At 32.2% G+C, this 27,428-nt stretch overlaps 1 protein-coding gene across 3 annotated transcripts in view; it reads left to right on the plus strand.

Annotated features, from left to right (window-relative positions):
• The window catches only part of Atrnl1 (attractin like 1), a 725,103-nt gene that overhangs the window by 141,671 nt on the left and 556,004 nt on the right, over positions 1-27,428 (plus strand). For all 3 annotated transcript variants that reach the window (XR_009227328.1, XM_058581325.1, XM_046450211.2), the window contains 4 exons: positions 15,963-16,047; positions 17,573-17,781; positions 18,804-18,922; positions 25,180-25,312. Coding sequence is in view for 2 of the 3 variants with exons in the window: in XM_058581325.1 (XP_058437308.1) it covers positions 15,963-16,047; positions 17,573-17,781; positions 18,804-18,922; positions 25,180-25,312 (546 nt within the window). In the remaining variant the exon portion in view is untranslated. The remainder of the gene's footprint in view (positions 1-15,962; positions 16,048-17,572; positions 17,782-18,803; positions 18,923-25,179; positions 25,313-27,428) is intronic.

Consider the following 27,428-nt stretch of genomic DNA (forward strand, 5'->3'; position numbering starts at 1 on the left):
CCTTGCATTAGTTATTCTTGCTCACCTGGTCCAAATAGTATGTTGTCACAAATGTATAGACTGGTACAGTATTCTGTAAGTTATTCAGTTGAATATCTTTGTTATGACAAAAAGAGAGAGAAATAATATTATTCTGAGGCAAAATTGTGAAGTATAATATTTTCCATTCCATGTGAACTTTCAAACTTTTATCAACTCTTGTTTTATAATAAGATTAACAACTCATTTGACAGTTCAATGGCTGTGTTAGTCAGGTCTAACAAATATATGTATCTTGTGTGGTGCCTGCACTTTAGGCTATTACTTGGTAGTGGGCAATTGTTATCCTTTAGAGTTTGTTTAGTTTTCACGGCTCAGATCAATTATGTAAATAGAAACTCGATAGTTTTTGTCCTGGTGCATTATTTAGGTTCATTAAGCTGATATTAATTTCTGTCACCCCCTCTTTCTGGAATGTAATATTTAAAAATTTATTACATTGCCTCAGGTATAGCACTTCCAGCACTTTCCATTGTGATAACCAAGGACCATTTGCCAAGCATATGTATTTCAATGACTTATTCAGGGACTGAAGACATGACTCCTGGGTGAATCTATGCCCCAGTAGACCCACTTTGGGCTAGACCTTTTCCCAGATGCTATTTATTTCCTTATCTTCATGTATCCCTGCTAAACAGAGAGGCAGTGATAGCATTTCATATTTCTCAATATCAGTATTGATTCAGACCTGTATTCAACAGTACTTGAAATGTTTGCATTGTCTTTCCCTCTAGGATTCAGTTACCCAGTGAAATTACTCTAGGTGATTCTAGGAAGAACTTGTGGATTTTCACATACACTTGCAGTGGTATAGGAGGATCCTATCTCCTGGGTCCCAGAACTTTATAATTATTAGTTCTGGTTTTCAGAAATGGCTCAAGTCCAGAAACTGAGTGATGAGTTGTGACTTTTTTCGTAGCATCTGCCATTAATGTCCTGATAATTTATCCTTCATTTTTTTTGATTATGTAAGTTAGGTAATGCTCTTGTTGGCTGCACATGTATTTTCCTTCTAGGGATGCTGTGTTTTGTTAAACATCTGTATAATTCTGTTGGTTCCCTTGCCTGATACTTTGTTTGACTTGCTACTCATTATGGTAAGTATCCTGTACTTGGATTGGATTCCAGTGGTTAAGTATCTCTAGTTGGCTTCCATTGTCCGGTGTCTCTAGCATTCCATATATTGTCCATAGTTTCTTCTACCATCAGCTTTATCCTGTGAAGTAGTCATTACATTCTTAGTGAGGCTGGCTAGTGACTCTTTCACCATCACATTCTTCATGGCTTTGGTAAATGGCATACCTTCTGGCTTTTTTTTTGTATATACAATGACCTGTTAGCTTTTCTGACACTCAATGGTATATTCATTCCAGCATGCTTACATCCATAGATTTTTAAAAATTCCTTGCTATGGAATTTCTGGCATTTTGACTTTACTTGGCATCGGCCATATTTCCCCAAATTTCTAGATTCATGCTAACAGTAAATTCACACCATCTCTTGGCATTCTTGTTGGAGGGATAAATCCTGCGTCTTGGGAGAGTACTTTCAAATCAATAAATTCACTCTAATTCAATAATATGGTTCTAGCCACTTTGGCCAAGCTCCCCTCTGCACTTGCTACCTTGTATATTCCCTTAGCTCCTACCAATATATACTTTCTGGGTCTTATAGATCCTTTGAGGTTTAGTATCTTTCTTTCCATAGCTGTCTTAACTGGATGAGTTAGGCTGATGCCTCATACAAGCTAGACCCAGTGGTTAGCAGGGGAAGTGTGAGCAGATTCTGAGCTAGGGCACAGGTCTTCCTGGAAAGAAGCCTCTGCGATGTGTTAAAGCAAAGGGTGAAGACTTTTAGGAAGATAGGATGATGTACTTCTATAGCTTCAGATGATTTAGGAAATTTTGGGAATTCAAAATTTGACAAGATTTTTACAGGTAACAATTCAGATGTTCTCATTCCATGTATCAGTTCTTTTTCTTCAGGGCCTTGACCTTCGAATAACAGACCTTCTAATTGGCAGACCTTCCATAACTGGTAGTCTCTTTATATGATACTAAGAAGACCCTCTGTCTTTCTTAGCCTTTCATTAAGTGGGGCTAAGCAGTGGGCCTGCAATTTTAGTATCATAATAGTTACAGTTTTCCTCATACTTAAAAAAAATCTACTGAACTCTTTATTGAAATATTATACACATTCAGAAAAAAGCATATATTGTCCATAGTCAGGTATATGAACTTTTATAAAGTCAATGGCATCAAGGCAATTACTACTTACATAAGGCAATTACTAACTACATGCCACAATCCTTCTCTGCTCCCAATTTGAAAAGTCTTTTGACTTTTATCACCATCAAATAATGTTGCCTTATTTTATTTTTTTATGCCTCTTATATATACAATATTACATAATTTTTCAAATTTAACAGGAGGCATTATAATTATACATAATAATGGGATATGTTATGACATATTTGTACGTGCACATAATACAAATTTGGTCAATTTTATTTTATTTTTTTCCTTTAAGCCTTGAATTTTTTTTAGCTTTATTGATTTTATTTTTTTAAATACATGACAGCAGAATGCATTACATATATTACATATATAGAGTACAATTTTTCATATCTTTGGTCAATTTGGTCCATTTTATTTCCTGATACCTCCCTTTTTCCTCTCCTCCTTCCTCTTACACTTCTCTTACTCCTGTAGTTTTCAAAGATATGTTACTAAACATCTGGAGTATTCCTTTCCATTCTTAGTTATTATTCTTAATCTGCCACTGGTTTAAGTTTGAGCAATTGAATGATTGGCCTCTGTGTTAAGGCTGTCTATGCTCCACCTATCACCAGTAACGGATTGTTCTTTGCTAGTCTGGTAATACGTGATCTAGTTTCTAAATTCCATCTTACTACTTACTTTTTGTACCACTCCTGGGCCCAGTCATAGTTTGGGTTTTCTGGGAAGCAGACTCTGGGATAAGAGTGTAGTATTCATGATGTTCATTAGAATATCCTAAGAATCAATGGCTTTGAGAGAGCTGAGGGGATTAAACAGAATTAGACAAAGGCAAAAGTTGAGTTGTGGTCCTGAGCAGATAACCTTAACCCCTCAAGGATCTCTGGAGGTAAAGTTGGTGATCAGAGCTATCCCATGTTGGGCTGAAACGGCCAAGACTTTATACCCCTATATTGATCAGACACTGCATGTGGATCATTTTTGGTAGAGTGTGAATAAGTGAAGTGGGCCTCTGCTACTGAGGCAGTTTCTGAAATAACATACAACTGATAACTATTCACTGGTCCCTGATGATGATCTGAGCAGCACATATCCATGTCTACCACAAATACTTGAAGTTCAGAAGATTTACTCTGAATAATTTATTTTTCTGGAAATAGGATCTGGAATGTCCCCCCACAAAGCTGATATGTTGAAGGCATGGTCCCATGCAACAAGGTTCAGAGCTGGGATTTATAGGCAATGATTGAATCATGTGGGCTCTGACCTCATCAGATAGATGGAGTTGGATCTAGTTAGAGGGACTAGGTCACTGGTGATATGACCTGGAAGAGTTTGCTTCTCCATAGCCAGTCCCTTGCTCTTTCCCTCTCTCCCTCTCTCTTCACCATAATGTTTTGCCACACTTCATGCTCAGATCAGTGGAGTTGGGTGGTCATGAACTGAAATCTCTGAAACTGTGAGCCAAAATAAACTTTTACTTCTTTAAGTTGTTTTGTTGGGTATTTTGGTCACAGAAATGCGAAGCTGATTAACACATTTATTTCTGGTTAAAAGGCAGATTTGTGGGCTGACCACACTTAGGAACCTGAGTTCCTAATAGAGGCCATGGGCTTCTTCAGTATCTTTCATTGGTTAGCAAAGGGTTCCATCCAGTTTGCAGTTCATTGGCATATTCAACATCTAGAGATTGGGAAATAAAACTTTACCCTCTGCCTGAAGGAAGAGTACTGGAATATTTGTTGAATATAACCACTGTCTACCATAAATATTGTATATGATTCTTTTTAAAGATTTAGTATAATTAAAGGTGATGTCTTAGAAATAGTAATGACTTCTTCATTTTCTACTGCTACATATGTTAAAAGACAAAGAACTTCTGAAGTAGAATTGTTTTATTATTTATCTACATTATTTACTGTCATGTATAATTAAATTTTTATTACTGTACTATAATGTTTTTCTGCAGGGATTTGCATACTTTTAAAGCCAGTTTTTTTTTATTTCCATGAAGTTAATATTTGTATATAAAAAGCTATATTGATGGTGTGATGAGGTAATTTAATATAGTGGTAAAGAAAATCTGTTTTTTTAAAAATTTTTTCTAATTGTTATATATGATAGTAGAATGCATTATAATTCATTTTACACATATAGAGCACATTTTTTCATATCTCTGGTTGTAAACAAAGTATATTTACACTGTTTGTGTCTTCATTTGATGTTTTACTTTGAGGAAATTACCTAATGAGCTTGTTTCCTTATCTATAACAAGTTGACAAGAATATTTACTCCTTAGTTGTTTTAAGAATTAAATAATATATAACACTGATTAATAACTGGGACTTTATTTTTATTAGGTTAAAGGATATTATGGCCACTCATATTAGAAAACTTAACCACTTAAAAAGACTAAGATTTTGTAAAATTTTAGTTAACATTTTTTTTGGGTGGTTTTGGGGATTGAACCAGTCAATCAATTGAACATGTCACTGAGTTACATCCCCAGAACTTTATTTTTTGTTTTGAGACAGGGTCTCATTAATTTGCCCAGATTGAAAGAAGTTGCAGTCCTCCTGCCTCAGCCTCCCAAGCAGCTGGGATTACAAGCGTGTGCCACCACAAGTTGATACTCTTTAAGTTAATATTATTGCAGTAATTCTACTGTTACAAACAATTATGTGCTTTTCCTTTGGGGATTTTCATAACACTCTTTAATAACCCCCCTTAATACTGTTATAATGCCTTTAGGGCTGGAACTCAGTCTTATTCAACTTCTTATCCATACCATTATTGTGTCCTAGAGTCATTATTACATCAAAGTTGAGTTACTTAGATAGTGACAGTTCTTTTTCCTAGGTTTTATGTAAGTCTGTTCTCCTAAATTTTGTAGATTTTCCTTCTATTCTTAGTTAAGAACAGTTGATTTTTCTCAGTTTTTTTTTTCTTTAGACTGAAGCACTCAAGGCAATTCATCTTTTTACTCTTGGCTCTAATTTTTAGGATATAATATTATGAAGAAATATGGCTTGTAGAATAAGTTCTTTTGGTATTCAACATGGTTACTCAATTTATTATCTTCAGTATTTAGATGTGGGAGCAAATATGACCTTAATAGGAAGAAACTCACTAAAACGAAGAACATCTTGGAAGCCAAGTACTTCTGAGAAGCCTTGCTCATTCGTGTTATCAGTATGATTGAGTCAGTAGATAAGCGATCTGATCAGTTGTATCACACTGACTTTAAGTCTTGGACAAGCTCCCAGTATTCCTTTTATTTCATTAAGGGGCTTGTTTATTTTCTTTTTTGTTTATTTTTAAATTTGTAAAATTTACTTTTTAAATGAATTACAATTCTTATTACATATATATAGCACAATTTTTCATATCTCTGTTGTATATAAAGTATGTTCACACCAATTCGTGTCTTCTACATGTACTTTGGATAATGATGGTCATCACATTCCACCATCCTTGCTAACCCCCTACTCCGTCCCTTTCCCCCTCACCTCTCTTCCCTATCTAGAGTTCATCTATTCCTCCCATGCTCTCCATCCCTACACCACTATGAATCACCCTCCTTAATCAGAGAAAATATTTGGCACTTTTTTGGGGGGGGGATTGGCTAACTTTAACTTTACTTAGCATTATCTTCTCCAACACCATCCATTTACCTGCAAATGCCATGATTTTATTCTCTTTTATTGCTGAGTAATATTCCATTGTGTATGTGTGCCACATTTTTTTTTATCCATTCATCTATTGAGGGGCATCTAGGTTGGTTCCACAGTTGAGCTATTGTGAATTGTGCTGCTGTAAACATTGATGTAGCTGTGTCCCTGTAATATGCTGTTTTTAAGTCCTTTGAGTATAGGCTGAGGAGAGGGATAGCTGGGTGAAATAAATGGTGGTTCTATTCCCAGTTTTCCAAGGAATCTCCATACTTGGCTGCACCAATTTGCAGTCCCATCAGCAATGTATGAGTGTACCTTTTTCCCAACATCCACACCAACACTTATTGTTGCTGTATATCAGTGAAAATCCTCTGAGAGGGAAATGAGGGAAACTACCCCATTTACAATAGCCTCAAAAAAATAAATCAACAAAAGAGGTGAAAGATCTATACAATGAAAACTACAGAACCCTAAAAAAAGAAATCAAAGAAGACCTTAGAAGATGGAAACATCTACCTTGCTCTTGGATAGGCAGACTAAATATTATCAAAATGACCATACTACCAAAGCACTATACAGATTTAATGCAATTTCAATTTAATGCAAGAAGATCAAAATCCCATTAGCTTCCTCACAGAAATAGGAAAAGCAATCATGAAATTCATCTGGAAAGATAAGAGACCCAGAATAGCTAAATAAATCCTTAGCAGGAAGAGTGAAGCAGGTGGCATCACTGTACCAGACCTTAAACTATACTATAGAGCAATAGTAACAAAAACAGCATACTACAGAGCAATAGTAACAAAAACAGCATGGTATTGGCACTAAAACAGACTGGTAGACCAATGGTACAGAATAGAAGACAGAGACTAACCCACAAAACTACAATTGTCTTATATTACAGTCATATAACATGTGGTTTTTCTTTAATATTCGGCTTCTTTAACTTAGCGTGTTTTCCTGGTTCATCCATAATACCTCTTGTATCAGTATATCATTCTTTTTATGGCAGAATAATAAAGTACTTTCATCAATTGGTCAGATTCCTCAGTATTTATATACTAGAATTTGGTTATCTATTATCTGTTTATGGACATTTGGGTTGTTTTCCACCGTTTGATTATTGTGATATATGCATGTATTTTTGTGTGTGTGTTTATGTGTGTACCTGTTTCAATTCTTCTAAGTATATACCCAGGACTGGAGTTTCTAGGTCATATGGTAATTTTGTTTCATTTTTTTGAGGATCCATCCTTCACAGTGCCTGCACCATTTTACATTCCCATTAACAATGTATTAGGGTTTCTGATGTAATTTGGATACCATATCTTCTTTAGAGTTCTTTTCCCCAGGCTATTCCCATCTTATTCTCTGCTACAACTATGAAAACTGCTTTAACTCCCCTTACCCCCATTTTACCCATTGGGAAAGCAGATAAGATAGAAATTGAAACTAATTAAGGGGGAGACTTTCAATTAACGTAGCACATTGAATGCATGTGTTCACTATATTTCAAGCTGCTCCTAAAATGCCACTTGAACCTTGAATAAAATCATGGCATTTGCAGGTAAATGGATGGAGTTAGAGAAGATAATGTCAAGTGAAGTTAGCCAATCCCCAAAACCAAATTTTGAATGTTTTCTTTGATATAAGGAAGCTGATTCATAGTGGAATAGAGAGAGGGAGCATGGGAGGAATAGACCAATTCTAGATAGGGCAGAGGGGTGGGAGGGGAAGGGAGGGGGCAGGGGGTAATTAATGATGGTTGAATGTGATGATCACTATTATCCAAAGTACATGTACGAATTGGTGTGAATATACTATGTATACAATCAGAGATATGAAAAATTGAGCACTATATCTGTAATAAGAATTGTAATGCATTCTGCTGTTATTTATAAATAAAAATAAAAACAAACAAACAAACAAAGAAGATATGAAGAACACATTAATGGTGGCAAAAAGAGTGATATAAGACAAAAAGTCTAAAACTGAAAAACAGCAAAAAAGCAAGTGATATCTGACCTGGAAGACCTAAGATAGCTGGAATCTAAACTAACATTCTGAAAGAAGAACATATGTACCATGGAAGCCGAACAGCTCTTACAAATTGGAGTAGAGTATGTCTAAAAACAAGGATGCTTGTGGGCCTGAAAATAGAAATTTTTATTAAAACCCCATAAATTTAGCTGTTCAGTCCCCAAATCCCTTTCCTATCCTGTATAGCTGACTATGTGCCTGGCTTCCACACTACTTGAAGATAGATTTATTCTCTGCAAATGTTGACCAAGATACTAATACTTAATGTTACTAAGCATGACTAAAGGTGTAAGTACTATTTTGTAAACAGTGAGATTAAGTATTCACACTTAGTAGTAAGACCGGTAGTTCCCTTCATTCACTTAAATTTTAGAATGCTATTAGCCAAATTTATAGCTTCCAAGTAGGAGATGGGTGAATTTACCTTGTGGAATCTGACCAGCTGTAGAAAGCACATATAAATGTTGACATTTGGAGGCCTCCGACTGAAATGTCCCCTTCTGATGAGAATCCCAAGTCAATGTGTCTTACCTAGGCACAAAATTCTCATTTTTCTAGTGCTTCCCTCTTAAATTTGAAAGGATAACTAGTTATCATTTAGATATTTGCAAAGAGCTATTGTTCTTTTTTCAAAATGTTATGTAGGATAAAAGAAATTGAGATAATATACGGAAGATTATAACTTTAGTCTTTATGGACTATCTTACATTCATGAGTTAAAAGTGTGATTTTTTAATAAAAATAGATTATTCAAAAAAGGAAAATGGGCTCCTAGAAATGAAAATTTTGAAAGTAAATCAACTGATGATTTGAAGATAAGGTGAGTGTTATTTACAATGGTTAGGTAGAAAGTAGGATAAAAAAGTAAGAAATTTGATTATTTTAGAAAACTTGATTTTTGAGTAATAGAAGTTATAAAAATAAAGAACATAAAATTTTAGATGGAGAGGAAATTACAAATCAGTAATTCAAAATACATTTCAAGAATTGTAGTATATGTGTTTGAAGAATAAAAGAGGTCAACAAGCCCCAGAAAAATAAAGACACACACCAAAATTCAACCTGAAAAGTAGAGATAGAAGAGACTAAAAGCTTCTAGAGAGAAAAAAATCAATAATGGGACTCAATAGCACAGCACCCTGAAAAATCAATACAAAATTCCCAAAGACAGTGGATAACAGCTTCAATATCTGAAAATGCTTTCCATGTTAGAATTTTAAGCTCAACCAAGTAATACTAAGCATTAGAGTAGAACAGAGACATTTTAAGAATTGTAGTTCTCAAAAGTATAGTTCCAATGTATGTTTTCTCTGGAAATGATAAGTTTACTATCTTTTTCTAAAATATTTTGTTAAATAAATATATACAGATAAAAATGGAGTCTAAGAAAAATTGTAATAAAAATATACAATGCTACATGTCTTACTTGCAAATAATATTGATTTAAATAAAGTTATAGATATGCAGCTTGTCTGGAGAGGGAACACATGTCTATGACTGTGTAAGAGCTCATCTTTATTTTCTAAAGATGGCAGCCAGGGATATTGTCTGAAACTAAGAATGAAGAAATCTACTTAGTGTAAGGAAGCAAATATAGAAGTAATCCTAGCTATTTATTCAGAATTGAAAGTGCTGTTCTCTGTGATTCTGGAAAAGGCATTGGTAAGATAGGGAGCTAGGGACTTTTCCTTGATAAGCCTTACAAAGTTATTTGACTTTTAAACTTTGCATATGTATATCTTTAGTTAAAAACAAGAAAAATAAGAAACCTCAATAGGAAAAATATTAAATGATACATATATTAGTGGGTCAAGTATAGATATTCAAAAAATTGTCTGGCAAAATTGGCATATGGAGTATACTTGGAAATATCTAAAATTTGACATATGGGAAAAATTCAGTTAAAGGCCTACATCATATACAAAAATAAGTTCAGATGGGTTGAAAGCCAAAACAGTTAAAGCAAAACTGAAAAACCTTTAGAGGAAAATTGGAGATGATTAAAATCTTGAGTTATAGAATAAGAAACAAAAAATCACAAGGATGATGATAAATTTAATATGTAAAGTTTCAGTAAAATGAGACTCCATAATTAAGTGAAAACACTATAGTAGGGGAGAAGACATGGTAATACATATTCTGTAGCCAGTGGTGTATTTATATTCAGAATGATTTAAAAAAGAATGCTTTAAATTATTAAGAAAAAGACAGAAAGATAATAGGAAAATGGACAAAAGACTTCAACAATAATTTCACAGAGGAATGAAAACGACTCCAGCAAACATAAAAAGTTATCCTACCAATAATTGGAAAAATGCAAAATAAAGCCATTTATATCATATTACTAAATTAAAGTCTGATAAGGCTACATGTTGGAGAGAAGATGAAATGAGTAACTGTCAGTTACTCTGGGAACCAAATTGACAAAATGTAGTAAAATTGAATTTCTGTGTTTTCTTAAATATGATAGTAATTTTTCTCTTAGAAACCTATCTAGAGATATTCTCAAAATGTGCACAAGAAGATGTGTGTAACAGTGAATATACCAACATGAACTGTAATAGGAAAAATCTGAAAAGTAGGCTAAGTTACCATTAGTAGTTTAGTGGATAATATTTGGTCTAGTAATAGAATTAAATGTTATAACATGTTTAGAATGAACATAGAGTATCATATGTATCTGTAAATCTAAATGAGTTTTGGAGTTGACATGTGTCCAGAGAAGATATACCTAAGTCCAATAAGCACAAGGTAAGGTGCTGAACATCACTAAGTATTAGGAAAACACAAATCAAAACCACATGAGATATTACACACCCTTTTGTGTGGCTGTTATAAAAAACATAATAACAAGTGTTGGCAAGAATGTAAACTAAATGGAGAAACTAAACCATTGTATGTTGCTGGTTGGAATGTAGAATGTGCAGCTGCTATGGAAAATAGTCTTACTGTTCCTTAAAAATTAAACAGAGTTACCAGTATTTTCATTTCTAGACATTCACCCAAATTAATTGAGAGCAGGGACATGAGCAGAAATGTGCACACAGTTGTATATAGAAGTGTTATTCAAAGTAGCCAAAACAAAGAAGTAACCCAAGTGTCTATCCATAGATGAATGGATAAACAAAATGTGTGTGTATGTACATTTAAATGGTTGTAGAAAGAAAGGATATTCTGACCCATGATATGGCATGAATGAACTTTTTGAACCTTGAAGATGTTATGCTAAGGGAAATATATCATTTCTAAGAGAACCAAATGCTATATGATTTACTCATATGAGGTGTTTAGTCAAATTTATAGAGACAAAACATAGACTGATGATTGCCAGGAGCTAGGAGAATGGGACAATGGGGAGCTATTGCTTAATGGGTACAGAGTTTTGGTTTCACAAGATGAAGAAGTTCTGGAACTGGATGGTGGTCATGGCTGCACAACAGTGCCAAGGTACTTAATGTCATTGGATTGTATACAGATAGTCCTGTACTTATGGCTTAGGATTTTTTGACTTTATAATAGTGTTAAAGTAATATGCATTCAGTAGGAGAAATATTTTGACTTGACCTTTTCGTAGGCTGATGATGTTCAGGGAAGTGGCAGCGAGCCTCAGCTCCCAGTCAGCTGTGTGATCATGAGGGTGCACGGTAGATACTCTAAAGTGTACAGTGCTATGCAGCTCTGTTTGATAGAGTAAGAGTATTTAATGCATTTTTGACTTTTGATATTTTCAATTTAGGGTTAGTTTGTTGGGCTGTAACCCCATCATAAGTCAAGGAATATCTGTATTTAAGGATGGTTAAAATTATAAAAACAAACAAACTCAATAGGTTGAACAAAATAAGCAAGTCATAGGAGTATGCATATGGTGTGATACCATTTATTAGAGTAAAGTTTTGCAAGTTACAAAAGAACTATGTCTCATAAATATAGAAATATTTATAAGCAAGTATGGGATAGTGGTTGCTTCCAGAGAAGAAATAAATAAAGAAACTCAAATTGGAGGGAGTTTCAATCATGTTGGTTAAGTTTTCTTTCTTTAAAAAATCTACAGGTTTAAATATGGTAAAATATTGCGTTTGACAAATCTGGCTAGTAGTATTTGTAATGTCATTCTTTGGACTATTCTGTGTGCTAGACTAGCTTATTGACTTAAAGGAAATCTTCAAAAAGTCCAATTTTTAATTTTAATGCTTGTTTTTATTCTCTCAGATCCTTTTCCTGACTCACTTCTTACATGGTTTTCTGAGCTTATTTTATAGTAGTTGTCTTGAAAATCAGCTTTCCCTCTCTCTCTGTTCCTAGTTTGTGCTGGATACTCACCCAAATTATTTATACTTTAGCCCAAGGTAGACTCTTTTGGGTCACTATCTTTTTTGACTCTGGGTGTTTCAAAATGATCTTAAAGTTCTCTGAAAATTTTGTAATAAGCTGGTTTTTATAAGCCCTGCCCTTCCATCTGACTCTTTTTTTCTGTTTAATTCCTTTTATGCACATTCTTTTTTAAAAAATAATTATGTGATTGTAATAATATAATAATTGTACACTTTATAAGTCATGGCACATGTAGGGTGTGTTTGTGTGTGTGTGTATGTGTGTGTGTGTGTGTGAGTGTGTGTGTTGGGATAGGATGAGATTACTGAAGTCAAATAGCCTTCTCATTAGCTGACTCTTTGACATTTCCATTTCTTTCTTCTTCAGAGTTTATACCCTTTATAAATTATCCATCCTCAACTCCTTTTGGAAAATGAAATAATTTTTCAGAATTTTGTCATTTACTTCTATAGTTTCAAACATTCATAAACCTAAGTTATGGAAAAACAAAAGTAATCAAATTGACCTTATGCAATTTTTTTTTCTCTCTGTTTTTGGTTCCAGGGATTGAACTTGGTGATAGTTGACCACTGAGACACATCCTTAGCCCTTTTTAAAAAGTTTTAGACAGTGTCTAAAGTCAATTTCATTGGATTCTTATGAAGATCATTTTAAGTAATGTGGATGAAAACACTTTGAAATTTTTATAGTGCAACACATATATAATGTACATTTTTAAAGTTAATCTAATGTAAAATTGGCAGACTATTTTTCTGCACAGGCATTTATTATAGTATTACTTAAAATAGAACATGGATTGTTAAGGAAATTCATAGATATTATGTGAATGGTGCTTCTATGGGTACAGTGTTGAGAAGACACTGGATTAAACAAAGTTCAGTTAGGTTTCTGTACACTTATACTCTTTGTTTTTTTTTTTAATATATTTTTTAGATATACATGACAGGAGAATGTAGTTTGACATATTATATATACATGGAGTGTAACTTCTCGTTCTTGTGGTTATACATGATGTGGAGTTACATCGGTGGTGTATTCATATATGAACATAGGAAAGTTATATCTGATTCGTTCTACTGTCTTTCCTATTCCCATCCTCTCTTCCTTCCCTTCCTTCCTTTGTCTAATCCAATGAACTCAGTCTCTCCCCTCTTTATTGTTAGTATCCACATTGTCAGAGCGAATATTTGGCCTTTGGTTTTTGGGGATTAGGTTATTTCAGTTAGCATGATAGTTTCCAGTTCCATCCATTTATAGGCAGATGCTATAAATTCATTCTTCTTATGGCTGAGTAATATTCCATTGTCTTATATACTCTCTTTTGAGAATAATAGGCAAATATAATTTGTGATAAGAGAGAAATTATACAAACTAAGGAATCCTCCATTTGGGAGATATGTGTACTTTGAAATACACTTTGGGAAATACAACTAAAGATGTATTTTATTGTTTCATTCCTCTAGCTTCTTTTTCTAAACTATGATTTGGGTTTTTATAATTTCTTTTATATTCATTAATAAGAATACTTAAAACCAATTTATTATATGTGTTTGGAGACGTGATTATTTAAGTAGGAAAGCAATTACTACATTATGACTTTGACTTTTACAATTAACTATATTTTAGAGTATTTTCTTGTTGCATAAGGTCTTCTAAACTTTCTAAAAAAATTGTTTCTGTAAAACTTGCTAAACTTATGTACTTCTACTACATACTGCCTTTAGATATGACTTACCTAAGAAGATGAAATCTGAAACATTGTCCTGAAAATGTCCCTACACACTGAATGCTGAATTATTTGAAATCTCAAAATCTATGCTAATAAATATCAATTTTAAGGTTACACTGAAATAATATGTATATTGTTTTCAATCATCGTTTTCTATAATTTTTTCCTTTTTATTTTTTTAAGTTACACATAGCATTAGGATTCACTTTTTTTTAGAGAGAGAGAGAGAGAGAGAGAGAGAGAGAGAGAGAGAGAGATTGAGATTTATTTTTTAGTTTTTGGCAGACACAACATCTTGGTTTTGTATATGGTGCTGAGGATCGAAACCGGGCCGCAGCCGTGCCAGGCGAGAGTGCTACCGCTTGAGCCACATCCCCAGCCCCAACATTAGGATTCACTTTGACTTGATTATGAAAGAATGGAATATAATTTTCTCTAATTCAGCCCTGAGTACTTCCTTTTTCCCTCCTTTCCTCCCTCCCCCGTAACTTTCTAGTACTTTACTGATTTTTCTGCAATTTAATTTTAGTTCGTTTTTTAAATTAGTGTCTTATAGATGTACATGATGGCGAGATTCACTGCGTTATATTCATATATGTACATAAGAGAGTTAGGTCAGTTTCATTCCACTATTCCCTTACCCTGTCTCTCCTCCCTCCCTTTCAATGCCCTTCATCTAGTCTACGAATCTTTCTTCTATTTCGATGGAATCCCCCTTCCCTTTTCTTCTTTATCTCCCCCCACCCCATTTTGCACTATCTTTTGAATATCAGAAAAAAAATTGACCTTTGACTTTATGGGTCTGGTTTATTTCACTTGGCATGATAGTTTCATCCATTGACCAGCAAATTACATAGTTTCATTCTTCTTTACAACTAATACTCAGTTGTATATATATGCACCACATTTTCTTTTTCATTCATTTGTTGAAGGACACCTAGGTTGATTCCGTAGCTTGGCTGTTGTGAATTATTCTGCTATAAATATTTATGGATATGTCTGTAGTATTGTAATGTTCTGATTTTAGGTCTTTAGGATATATACTGACTAGTGGCATCTCTGAGTCATATGATGGTTTCATTCCTAGTTTTTTTTTGCTTTCTAGAGTTGTTGCATGAATTTGCAGTCCTACCAACAATATATCAGTGTACCTTTTCCCCCACATCCTTGCCAACACATATTATTTGTATTCTTGATAATTGACATTTTGCCTGGAATGAGACGAAATCTCAATGTAGTTCTGATTTGCTTTTCCCTAATTGCTAGAAATATTGAACAGTTTTTCATATATTTGTTTGCTATTTGTATTTTTTATTTGAGAAGTGTCTATAGTTTTTATATAGATGATGAATTATTTTTTTCATTTTCTATCTAGGTTTTTGAAATAAAATTATTTCCTTCTATCTAAAGTAAAAACTATTCTTTTGAAATATCACATTAGTAAAGATTTAGATATCTTATTCTGATGGTTCTCTTTTCAGGCATTCTTTTAGTGAATATTATGTATAATATTTGTCTTGTGTACATATATGTAATATTTGCTGTAGTATTTAACTTTCCAAAGGTATGCTTTATATTGATATTCGTGAGTTTTACTATATGAACTTTGATATACATATAAAGATATGTCATTGAAATTATCTTCCAATGTAAAATATAATTTCATTCATTTCCTTTATTCTCATATACTTAAAATTATTGTGAGGATTTTATATAAGAGCTGTTTCTATTTAAGGAATAATGAAAGTTGGCTTATGATTCTAAATTATAGGTCATGGAGAATTACTATTTTGTTGGTTTCCTGATTTTAACTATTATATCTTTAATTTGGCCAGTGATGTTTTTTTACATTATTCATCTTAATTTATTCTTTTATTTCATTTTTTGTTTCCCTGTTTTGTTTTTTTCTAGCTTGTGATGAATGGAAAACATTACCGAAACCAAATCTTCATAGAGATGTCAACAGATTTGGACACTCTGCAGTAGTCATTAATGGGTAAAAGAAGAACATTCTGAACTTTTAGAGGGTCAAGGATGTGAATGCTCCATGCATTCTCTCATTCTCGTATTCTTTGTGAAAATCATCCATTGGTATTTAATGGCACTGGATTTTATGCACCCCTATTCTATTGTGGAATACATTTTGGTTTATTAACCATATGCTTCATTATTTTTTGTTTAAATATATTTGAGGGGTAGGAGAGTGATCAAGCAAAGATGCTGAGATAAAACTTTGAGTACCTTGTAAAGTCATCTGATTTTTTTATTTTTTAATTTTTTTTTTTTACTTTTTCCAGAGATCAGATAAAGAATGACTCTTCCTTTAAAAGGATCTAACTGAAGTGATGGAGAGGCTAACCCCAGTTTCTACCAATGAGAACAAAGAAAGTGTGAATTAGATTCTCATTTTAGTTTTGTCCTTGACTAAATACATGATTGTTTGGGCAGTCTCTTAACTTCTCCAGACTTGACTATCCTTATATCCCTCAGGAAACTGAGCTGGAGGGTCATTAAATTACCTTTCTCCTTTAAGTTAATATAGGTTTTAAATATTTCAATAAGAAAAATTCTGTAGTGTGGACTTAGGTAACAGTAAACAATATGCAGTTTATTCATTAGCTTAAAATGTGTAATTCAGAATGACATTTTTATTATTATCTTATCCTAATTATGTAAAAATTCTTCCCTATTGCCACACAATGGCTTGTTAACCACAGTGAAGCGGTGTATATTATCAATTGACTCTCAAAAGAGTAATAAATGGAATTCAGTGTGAAATGTAAAACCTCAGGCCTTTTCTGTTGAAAATTGTGTTTGATTTTTATTTTATTTTTTTTATAATAAAAGATATTCTCAACACATCTTTCTGACCTTTTACATTTACTATGTTAACAATATTTTGAGAAATAAAAAATTATGCTGTTTGGGAGGGCATGTCAAAGTTCTTTGGTAGTGGTTAGTATTAATTTAACATTGTCTAGGCTTCTCTTTCAAAATTAAAATTTAAAAAATCTTTTTGATATTTTACTCTTGATATTTTTATTTTAAAAGTAAATAACTACAAGAATAATTCTGTATGTAACTTCTTAATACTGTGTGTATTAGAATGATTAATTAAAAATTATTTCAGGTTGCAGTTCTAAAATGCATCTTATCATTAATATATAGCTATTAATTATTTCTTAAAAATTGTTTTCTGCTTTATTAAAGCAGTAGTTATTTTTCTGATAAAAGGAATGTCATAATTCTTGGTCCTTCAGTTTTCTCACATTATGTTTTGAAAACTTAATGTTTCCTTAATCCTTTATGATTTATAGAACATTTTGGATTGTATCTGGCAAGTCATAAAGAAATCTCATATTAGTTATTTTGGTATTTTCACATTATATTACACGTTAGAAATATGATTTTAAGGTACATAGTATTTAAAAATAATATAAAATTTATAGTTAAATTTATTTAAAAAACTAATTAGAGACTTTTAATATGTTTGTTTAAGATTCTTGTTTTGTTTTTAATAGGTCCATGTATATATTTGGGGGATTTTCTAGTGTACTCCTTAATGATATCCTTGTATATAAGCCTCCAAATTGCAAGGCTTTCAGAGATGAAGAACTTTGTAGAAATGCTGGTCCAGGGATAAAATGTATTTGGAATAAAAATCACTGCGAATCTTGGGAATCTGGAAATGCTAATAATATTCTTAGAGCAAAGTGCCCTCCTAAAACAGGTAAGCTTTTATTTTTTGTTTTCCCTCTTTCTGGTATTGAAACGACTCTACCTGACTGGAAATAGAAATTCATTTTTTAAATATGAATTACCCTTGAAGCTTTCAGAAATGAAAAACTTATTATCCTCTGAATTATAATATGTGACTCAATAGGAATTAATAATTTAATATCTTTGTTAGCTACTTTTAACTATATTTTTGAAATCTATGTATTATATCTATCTTATATGTAACACCATCCATATGCATGAATTATTTTGTAATATAAATTTAAAATGCCTTAAATATATCATTTTAAGAAATATTACATACTTCAAAGAAATAATACAAAATGATTTATTTTGCATTTGATATTTTTCTTCTTCCTAAATTATTGCCATGCCATATCTTAAAGTTAAATTTTTTTTTAGAATTTGATGATCAGTGTTCTAATTTTATGTTTCTTATAACATGTTGAATGAGTAAATCAGGCTTATAAAAATTATCAGTCAGCATTATTTTATTTATGTCTATTTGCTTATAATTTGGATAAAAATTGTTAAGTTTGCTTTAAATTGGTGAAGGCTTCTATACATTTTTGAGGCTACAACAAAAAATATATTTTTTAAGTTTTGCTAATCTATATTAACTTAAATTTCTCTGAATATATTTGTTTAAAGGACAGTAAAAAATAATTTATTAAGTTCTTTATCTTCCAAAAATGTATAAATTTAAATGTCTGGAGGATTCTGATAGATTGAATTGTTAAGATGCAGAAAGTAGGTATTTAAAATCTTTTTTAAAATGTTTATTTATTTATTTATTTTTAATTTTTTTTAATTTTGGTATTTAAAATCTTGTAAAAACAAATAAGCTACCAGGTTAACTTCATCTTAGAGAACTGTTTTTGCCAGCGTAGGTTTTTTTTTTTGGTTAAAAATGTCTCAGTGATCCTTAAATAGATATTATAAATGTATGAATTAAGAAGTGTGGCAATTTTCTTTTTTTGACCCAATGTTTTTTATCTCCCATTTGTATTACAGCTGCTTCTGATGACAGATGTTACAGATATGCGGATTGTGCCAGCTGTACTGCCAATACGAATGGGTGCCAATGGTGTGATGACAAGAAATGTATTTCAGCCAATAGTAACTGCAGTGTGGTTAGTATTATGGGTGGACAGTGATGTACTTAACATTGCTGCGTTATATCACTCACTCACCCACCATTTGGTAGTACAGTACAAAAATAGAACTTTACACATTAAGACATTAAATATGTAGGGAATCATTCACTTATTGGTACATTATAAAGTCAGACTGGAGTTTTTTGCTCAGATTTTTCAGTCTAGATTCTCTTTGGATATAGTAATTTTCATTTATGTTTGTGGATAAGACTGAAAAATTTTTAAAAATTAAAAAAAAGAGTAACTTTAAATGTTATCTGCTTTACTGATAGAAATAGGATTATTTAGGTGGTTTAAATCATTTCCATGGGATTCCTGTATCAAACATTTTGTTCATATACTTTTTGTTGAAATATAACCAGAGATGTTGATAGTAGTTTCTCTTCTGTCTTTAGATTATTGGCTCTGAACTTGAAGCAATTTGTCCCATGGGGGACGTTTAGCAATGTGTGGAGAACTTTGTGGTCATCAGAACTATAGAGCTGCTACAGGCATCTAGCATGCAGGGGCCAGCGATGCTGTTAACTCTTCTACAATGCATGGAATACCCCTTCCATAGCAAATAATGATCTGACTCAAAATGTCAATAGTGTTGAACCTCTTTTTTAAATGAAGGACTACTGAAAAAATTCCAATATTAATATTTATAGTAGATGAAAATGAATTAGGAGCAGCAAAAATTAACATTTTAAGTGGATAGAATCAAAGTATCATATTTTAAAAGAATATATCAAAAAATGAAAGGGAAATTTAAAAAAAGTAGTATTTAGTGGATTAAAAGGCTTTTTTTATTCATCTATAGGTTAAGTAAAAAGAAATAATGTGTACATAGATTTCCAACTAAGTACAGTATTTAGTGTGTTACTATTTCTAAATTTTTACTAGCCAACAAATGGTCCACGTATTTTTCAAGATAATAGAAATAAAAGGTTAAAAAAAAAAAGAAGAGGATTTGTAAGTAAATGGATGGAGTAGGAGAATATAATGCTAAGTGAAGTAAGCCAATCCCCCCAAACCAAAGTTTTCTTTGATATAAGGATGCTGATTTATAATAGAGATTGGGGGGAGCATGGGAGGAATAGACAAACTTTAGACAGGGTAAAGGGGAGGGAGGGGAAAGAAGGGGGCATGTGGGTAGGAAGGTGGTGGAATGAGATGGACATCATTACTCTAAGTACATGTATGAAGACATGAATGGTGTGACTCTACATTGTGTATAACCAGAGATATAAAAATTGTGCTCTGTATGTATATTATGAATTGAAATGCATTCTGCCATCATATATAACAAATTAGAATAAATAAAAAATTGATAACTAAAAAAAGGAGGATTTGAAAATAAGTAAAACTTACGGTTATATCATCTAAAAGTTTTCCTCAATAACCAATAATATTTCAAAATATTTAGATTTTATGATTTTATTCTAAAATAGTATTCAAACTTAAAAAGGAGAAAAATTAGCAGTTATTGACTGATTAGTTTGAACCCTTTTTCTTTCATACATATTTTGTTGGTATATACTTTCTAGTTTTATAAGTTGCTCTAATAACAAGCTATGCTTCAGTTCTGTTTGAGTTTTAACATAAATATGACATAACTATGCATTGAAAATTTAAATTATAGTTTTATATTTTCAATAATATTCATTTAATTGGAATTTATTTTAATGGAAATAGGTGCTAGGTAAAATAAGTCATAGGAATAAAGGACTTGTACTTGGGTTCTTCAGAGAAACAGAGCCAGTAAGATACATACTATGTACATAATATTTATAATAAGGAATTAGCTCACATGAGCCAATTATGAAAATTATAAAATGTCCCATGATCTGCCTGCCATCTGCAGACCGAAAGTCCAAGAATATTGGTGGTATAAATTCCGGTACAAGAATGGAGCCTTGTGAAACTGGGCATGGCACAAACCTATAATCCCATTGGCTTGGGAAGCTGAGGCAGGAGAACCCTGAGATCAGAGCCAGCCTCAGCACCAGGGGGGCGCTAAGCAACTCAGTGAGACCCTGTCTCTAAATTAAATACAAAATAGGGCTGGGGATGTGGCTCAGTAGTTGAGTGCCCCTGAGTTCAATCCCTGGTACCCTCTCAAAAAGAATGGAGGCCTGTGAATCAGTAGCTCTAGGGGTGTAAGTTCTGGTCAAGGATAGGAAAAGACTGTGCCTGAGCTCAGTAGTAGGGAACAGAGAAATTCTTTTCTTAACCTTTTTGTTGTATTCAGGCCCTTGGTGTACTGAATGATTATCCATCTTTGGGAAGGCATTTTGCTTTTCTGAAGTCTATGGATTCAAATGGTTATCTCATTTGGACTCATCCTCATGGACATACCCAGAAATAATATTTAGCAAAATATTTTATCTGTATCCTGGTCAAATTTACACTTAAAATTAATTATCATGTAATTAAAATAGAAAACATTATTGATTAAAAATTGCAAGAAGATTTTATTTTAACCTTTCTGGATAACTGCATAACTGTTAAATAATAAAAATTTATTTCTCACGGCTCTCTATGTAGGCTAGGAAGTTAAACTATGCACTGACAGATTCAGATCTGGTGAGGACCTGATTTCTGGTTCATAGAAGGACCTGATTCCTGTCTTCTTAATGCTTTCTCCCAATGGCAGAAGGGAAGCTACTGTTCCTTCAGCTTCGTATAATGTTACCAATCCTATATTTGAGTACTTCGCCCTTCTGACCAAAATCACACATAAAGTCCTACCCTCCTGATACCATCACTTTAGGGGTTAGGCTTCAACATATGAATTTTGGGGTATACATTCAATGCACGCAGACATTTGTATGTGTAAGATGAACACGCGTAGGTGAAAATACACGTCTCAAAAATCACATTATGTAAAATTGCTATCAAATACTTATTTATAATGTGTGCTTTTGCTTTTATTTTATTTTTAATGTGTTAACAAGGAATGCATTGGATGACAGTGTACATGAGGAGATAGTATGCACTTATAATTTAGAATTTAATGTAATGTATGTTTTAGCCAGTTTTATCAAAATGTCTGGTGATTAGGCTAAACCAAGTGCTACTGGATACAAAAGGTCTATAGAATTTTAGACAAAATTATGTGTATTGATATTCTATTTCATTATTTAGCCATATTTTCTACAAGTTGCATAATTTGTTTTCTAATACATCAACTAATCTGTATGCTGTATAATCTGTAGTTAGAAATTTCAAATTTGAAATTACATCTTAATATAAGAAGATTAGGAGCGTAATGGTAACTCTCCATAGTCAGTTTACTAAGGCACATCTGGTTCATTACATCAAAAATGTAGCCATGTTTCAGAATAACAGTCAGACTTCTTCTGTTATTGGTACATTGTTCCTGTGAGAGAAATGCAGTTTCATCTGTTGTACTTGTTCAGTATCAGTAAATGACTCTATAGTTCTTAATGAAGAGCAGTAGAATTATTGGATGGGGATTCTGATGTTACTGTCATTATTTTGAAGACCAACATTAAGCTGTTATTTCTTCTCTTATTCCAACATGTTTAGCCATAATGATCGTGTAAAATAATGTCAACAAAATCTATTAATCAGAAAAATATCCAGAAAAAAGTTTATATGTTCATAATGAAAATGTGGTGATTGAATAAGTCACAAAGTAACTTGAAATTTATAAATATGTATAAAATGGAATATTTTATAGAAAGTAAAGATGAACATTATATATGGGTACTTTTTAAATCTATTACAGTAAATGTAATGTGCTCTAAAGAAATTAATACCTATGAAATGGAAGTGACTGTAGTGTATTTTATAAAGGAGAGTATGATACTTTGTGAATAAATATTTAGTGAGTGACATTTAAAATACCTAAAAGGATAAAAATTGTTTTAATAATTTTATATGTAGGATAGTTGTTCCTTAATTTTAATTTTTAGGCTATTTATTGAAGATATTTAACTCTTTTACGTGAGAAGGTCTAAGGAAAACATTTGCATCAAATACACAGGAAAGATTGTTGTAAGGCTTAGGGTGTAGAATTAATTGTTTTGTATTTTTTTCCTCAAAAATGGAATCACAGGAAGAATTGAGTAAAAATTTTTAATAGCTGATTTTCCAGGAGGTAGACTTTGTCATAGATAATGAAGTCATGTGAGGTAGTTGAACCTAGGTTTTTAATAAGGAACTACAATCAAAGTTCCTATATGGCCTTTTTTTCTTTCTTGACCTTTAATCTTTAACTTCAACCAGAATTAGTTGAAATGATTATATTATGTAGTAGTATTAAAAAAATTTAGAAGCTTTTTTTAACCTCTATGAAGGAAATATGACAGGTACATGCAAGAGACACATTAATTTTTATTTAGGATTGTGGAACTAAAATTATTTTGAGTTATTGTGAAAGTATTTTTTTCAGATTGTATTGGATTTTCATAAATATCTCTCTCTTTTTTTTACTACTTATCATGTTGTGCTTCATTTCCAAGGGTTTGCATGATATTTTATTAAGATAGAATCGTATCATGTTTTCATTAAGGGAAATGACTTTATACATTGATTTTATTTAATTATAAGCTGTTTTCAAACTCTTTTAAAAAAGTTTTCATTACATAGATTCAATTCCAAATTGTGCAATTTGCACAAGTTTTTAAATTAATTTTAGAATTTATATATGTCAGCAGAATGCATTACAATTTTTATTACACATAAAGCACAATTTTTCATATCTCTGGTTGTATACAAAGTATATTCACACCAATTTGTGTCTTCACACATGTACTTTGGATAATAATGTCTATCACATTCCACCATCATTTCTAACCCCATGCCCTCTCCCTTTCCCTCCCACCCCTCTGCCCTATCTAGAGTTCGTCTATTCCTCCCATGCTCCCCCTCCCTATGCCACTATGAATCACCCTCCTTATATTAGAGAAAATATTCGGCATTTTTGGGGGGGGGGATTGTCTAACTTCACTTAGCATTATCTTCTCTAACTCCATCCATTTACCTGCAAATGCCATGATTTTATTCTCTTTTATTGATGAGTAATATTCCATTGTGTATTTATGCCACTTTTTTATCCATTCATCTATTGAAGGGCATCTAGATTGGTTCCACAGTTGAACTATTATGAATTGTGCTGCTGTTTTTTGATGTGGCTGTATCCTTGTAGTATGCTGTTTTTAAGTCCTTTGGATACAGACTGAGGAGAGGGATAGCTGAGTCAAATGGTGGTTCCATTCCCAGTTTTCCAAGGAATCTCCATACTGCTTTCCATATTGGCTGCACCACTTTGTAGACCCACCAGCAGAATCTGAGTGTTCCTTTTTCTCCACATCCTAGCCAACACTTAATTTTGTTTGTATTCATGGTAGCTGCCATTCTGACTGGAATGAGATGAATCTTAAGAGTTTTTTAAAATATTTATTTTTTAGTTATAGGAAGACACAATATCTTTATTTTATTTTTATGTGGTGCTGAGGATTGAACCTAGTGCCTCATGCATAGTAGGCTAGTGTTCTTCCTTTGAGCCACACCCCAGCCCGAAATCTTAAGAGTTCTGATTTGCATTTCTCTAATTGCTAGCAATGATGAACATTTTTTTCATATACTTGTTTATTGATTGTATATAATCTTCTGAGAAGTGGAAGTTTTTTTTTCAATAAGAACTCATTCTAATTACTAGAACAATAGTTAAATTTGCTAAGAGAAAAAAATTAAATAAATGGAATTTAGCCTATTTGAGCAAAGAACAATTCATGAATTGGACAGAACTCTGAACCAATAGAGGTTTGGAGAGCTCCTCCTCAAATCAGTTGGTATTTATAGCAGGACAACCATAGTAATATATAGAAATAGCTCAATTGGTTACATGGATGCTTGCCTTACTTGGGAATGGTGTGATGATATAATTGCCTTATATGGACATGGTCTGATCAGCTGGCAGCCTGTGATTGTCTGAGATCATTTATCTATTGCAAGCATGTACTCAATAATAATAAGTAAGTTGCAGTTTGCTTACTTACTATGTTAGCTTGCAGTGCACTATGTATAAAGATAAATTAGTGCCAAATTTAGTTTAATAAATGAATGACATAAGTAAGAGAATTCTGATTCAGTAGAATTGGATTTAGAGTTGGAAAAATGTATTTGTAAAGTTCACCAGGAGACTTAAAATACACTGATGTTTAAGAATCACCACTTGTGCAATGATGAAAAACAATATGCTTTATCTTTTGATTTTCTAGTCTGTCAGAAACTACACCAAATGTCATGTGAGAAATGAACAGATTTGTAACAAACTTACTAGCTGTAAAAGCTGTTCACTGAATTTGAATTGTCAGTGGGATCAGCGACAACAAGAATGCCAAGCTTTACCAGGTAAAAATTTCAAAATTTGGTAAATGAGTTGTCTAGTTTACAGATGACTACCATTAGAGTAAAGTGTTTTTAGTGTAAATGTTACATTTTCTAAAATTAAAGCAATGAGCAAGGATCAAATTATAATATTGGAGTAATAACATTGTTGTTTCTATAAGAAAAGTTTCATAATAATACATTGTTTTTGTTATTTTATTGTGTTTATTATTACTATGGACTTTGTCAGATACCTCTTCATTTTAAGATATGTTAATAACAAACAACAATAGGTACTCAAAACTTATTATCCAGATTTAACAAATGTTAACATTTTGATTTAAAAGTGCCTTTTATTTTAAAAATTCATTGAATATTTCTATTTTTATTAACTATGACATTATATAAATATTATTTGTTTTTATAAGAATCTAAATTGTACAGTCCAGAGCAAAGCTCATTTTAAGTGATTACATTTTATTTTCAGTTAGGATTCTTATTAGATTCTAAGTACTTTTCCTTTTAAATGTGAAAGATAATGTCAGAAAGTAAAAAGAAAATAATTTAAGTGTTTAATGAGGTTCATCTTTTTAGACACATGGTGGCAAAATGACTAGCTCAAAACCTCATGTGTTGTAAATGGCAGAGTTGTAACTATTAAAAGGGTGTTTTATTTTTGTTTAATTTTTGCCTATTTCCCCTCATGAAAAATTTTTGAACTGGGGGCTGGGGTTGTGGCTCAGTGGTATAGCACTTGCCTCATGTGTGAGCACTGGGTTCTGTTCTCAGCACTGCATATAAATAAATTAATAAAATAAAGGTCCATCAACAACTAAAAAGTATTTAAAAAATTTCTGAACTGATATAATTCTAAAAAATATTGGAAAATTTAATCAGATTTCATGTCTGAAAGAGAATTTTTCTTACAAATTCATGTAATAAAATAAAAACTTCTTTGCTTTTAAAAATGTTATTGAGGTTTTAGAATGTTTATTTGTCTGTTTTCTGATATTATAACAATATCTGATTCTGGGTAATATATGAAATAAAGAGTTTTGGAGTCTGAAAATTCAAGATCCAGCAACTCCCTAGGTTTAGCCTTTGATGAGATTCCCCTTGGATATGTTATATTATGACAAATGGCATCATGTTAAGAACACATGGGAGAGGGAGAGATCACATGGTAAGAAAGGAAATGAGAGAAGAGAGAGAGAAAGAAAAGGAGAGAGAAACATAAATTGGGGAGGAACCAAACTCTTAATAACAACTGTCTTGTGAAAACTAGGGTCCCAGGAGGACTACCTTAATTTCTCTTGAGAGCAGTCCTCTCAATGACCTCTTACTAAGCTCTACCTCTTAAAGGTTCCAACACCTCCCATGATGTCATACTGGTGACCACACTTCCAACTCATGAACACTTGGGGGACATAACATTCTCAAACCATATCCAAACTATAGCAGGATATTTCTTCAAATTTTGAATTTTATTTATTTACTGATCTTTAAAGCTTTTAAATAGTAATATGTGCATATGTTGTAATTTTGAGAAAATTAGAGAATATTGGTAGGCAGGATTTGTGAATCAATATGAGATAACAATAAAAAGTTGGAAGTAATATTGAACTTTAACAGTTGAGCTACAACATTTAACATGTAGATCATTTATAATGCTTCAGAGTCTCCTGTAAAAGACAAAATTCTGGACCAAAATGAAATTTGACTATAAGAATGTATATATTTAAAGGAAGATTGCTTCAATCATAAAGTAATTTGGTTGTCACTAGAAGTTTGGAAAAAATAACATTGAAATTATCTTTGTTAGTACCCATCTCCTTATTCCTTAGGAATTAAATATTACTTTGTATATGGATTCTACTTTATATATACAGTAACTCTCCTTTTTACATTAGTATTTAGTAAGCAGACAACTGGGTATATCTCATCTGGTTTCCATTTAGCTTGTCTCAGTAAGTAAGTGCTCTCAAAAGTGGACTCAAAAGAGCATTTTTCCATGAAAATTGGTGAACTGCGTTTTTTTTTTTAGCGTCAATCTCATATGAGCTAGACAATTTGAATTTATCTCACTAAACTTGCTAAAAAAATAACTGCTTTCCTTTTAACCACATAGCTGAGTTGACAC

Source organism: Marmota monax, unplaced genomic scaffold, assembly GCF_021218885.2.
Source record: "Marmota monax isolate L192 unplaced genomic scaffold, Marmota_monax_Labrador192_F-V1.1 WCK01_AAM20220418_F8-fsc00004, whole genome shotgun sequence".
Taxonomy (NCBI): Eukaryota; Metazoa; Chordata; class Mammalia; order Rodentia; family Sciuridae; genus Marmota; species Marmota monax.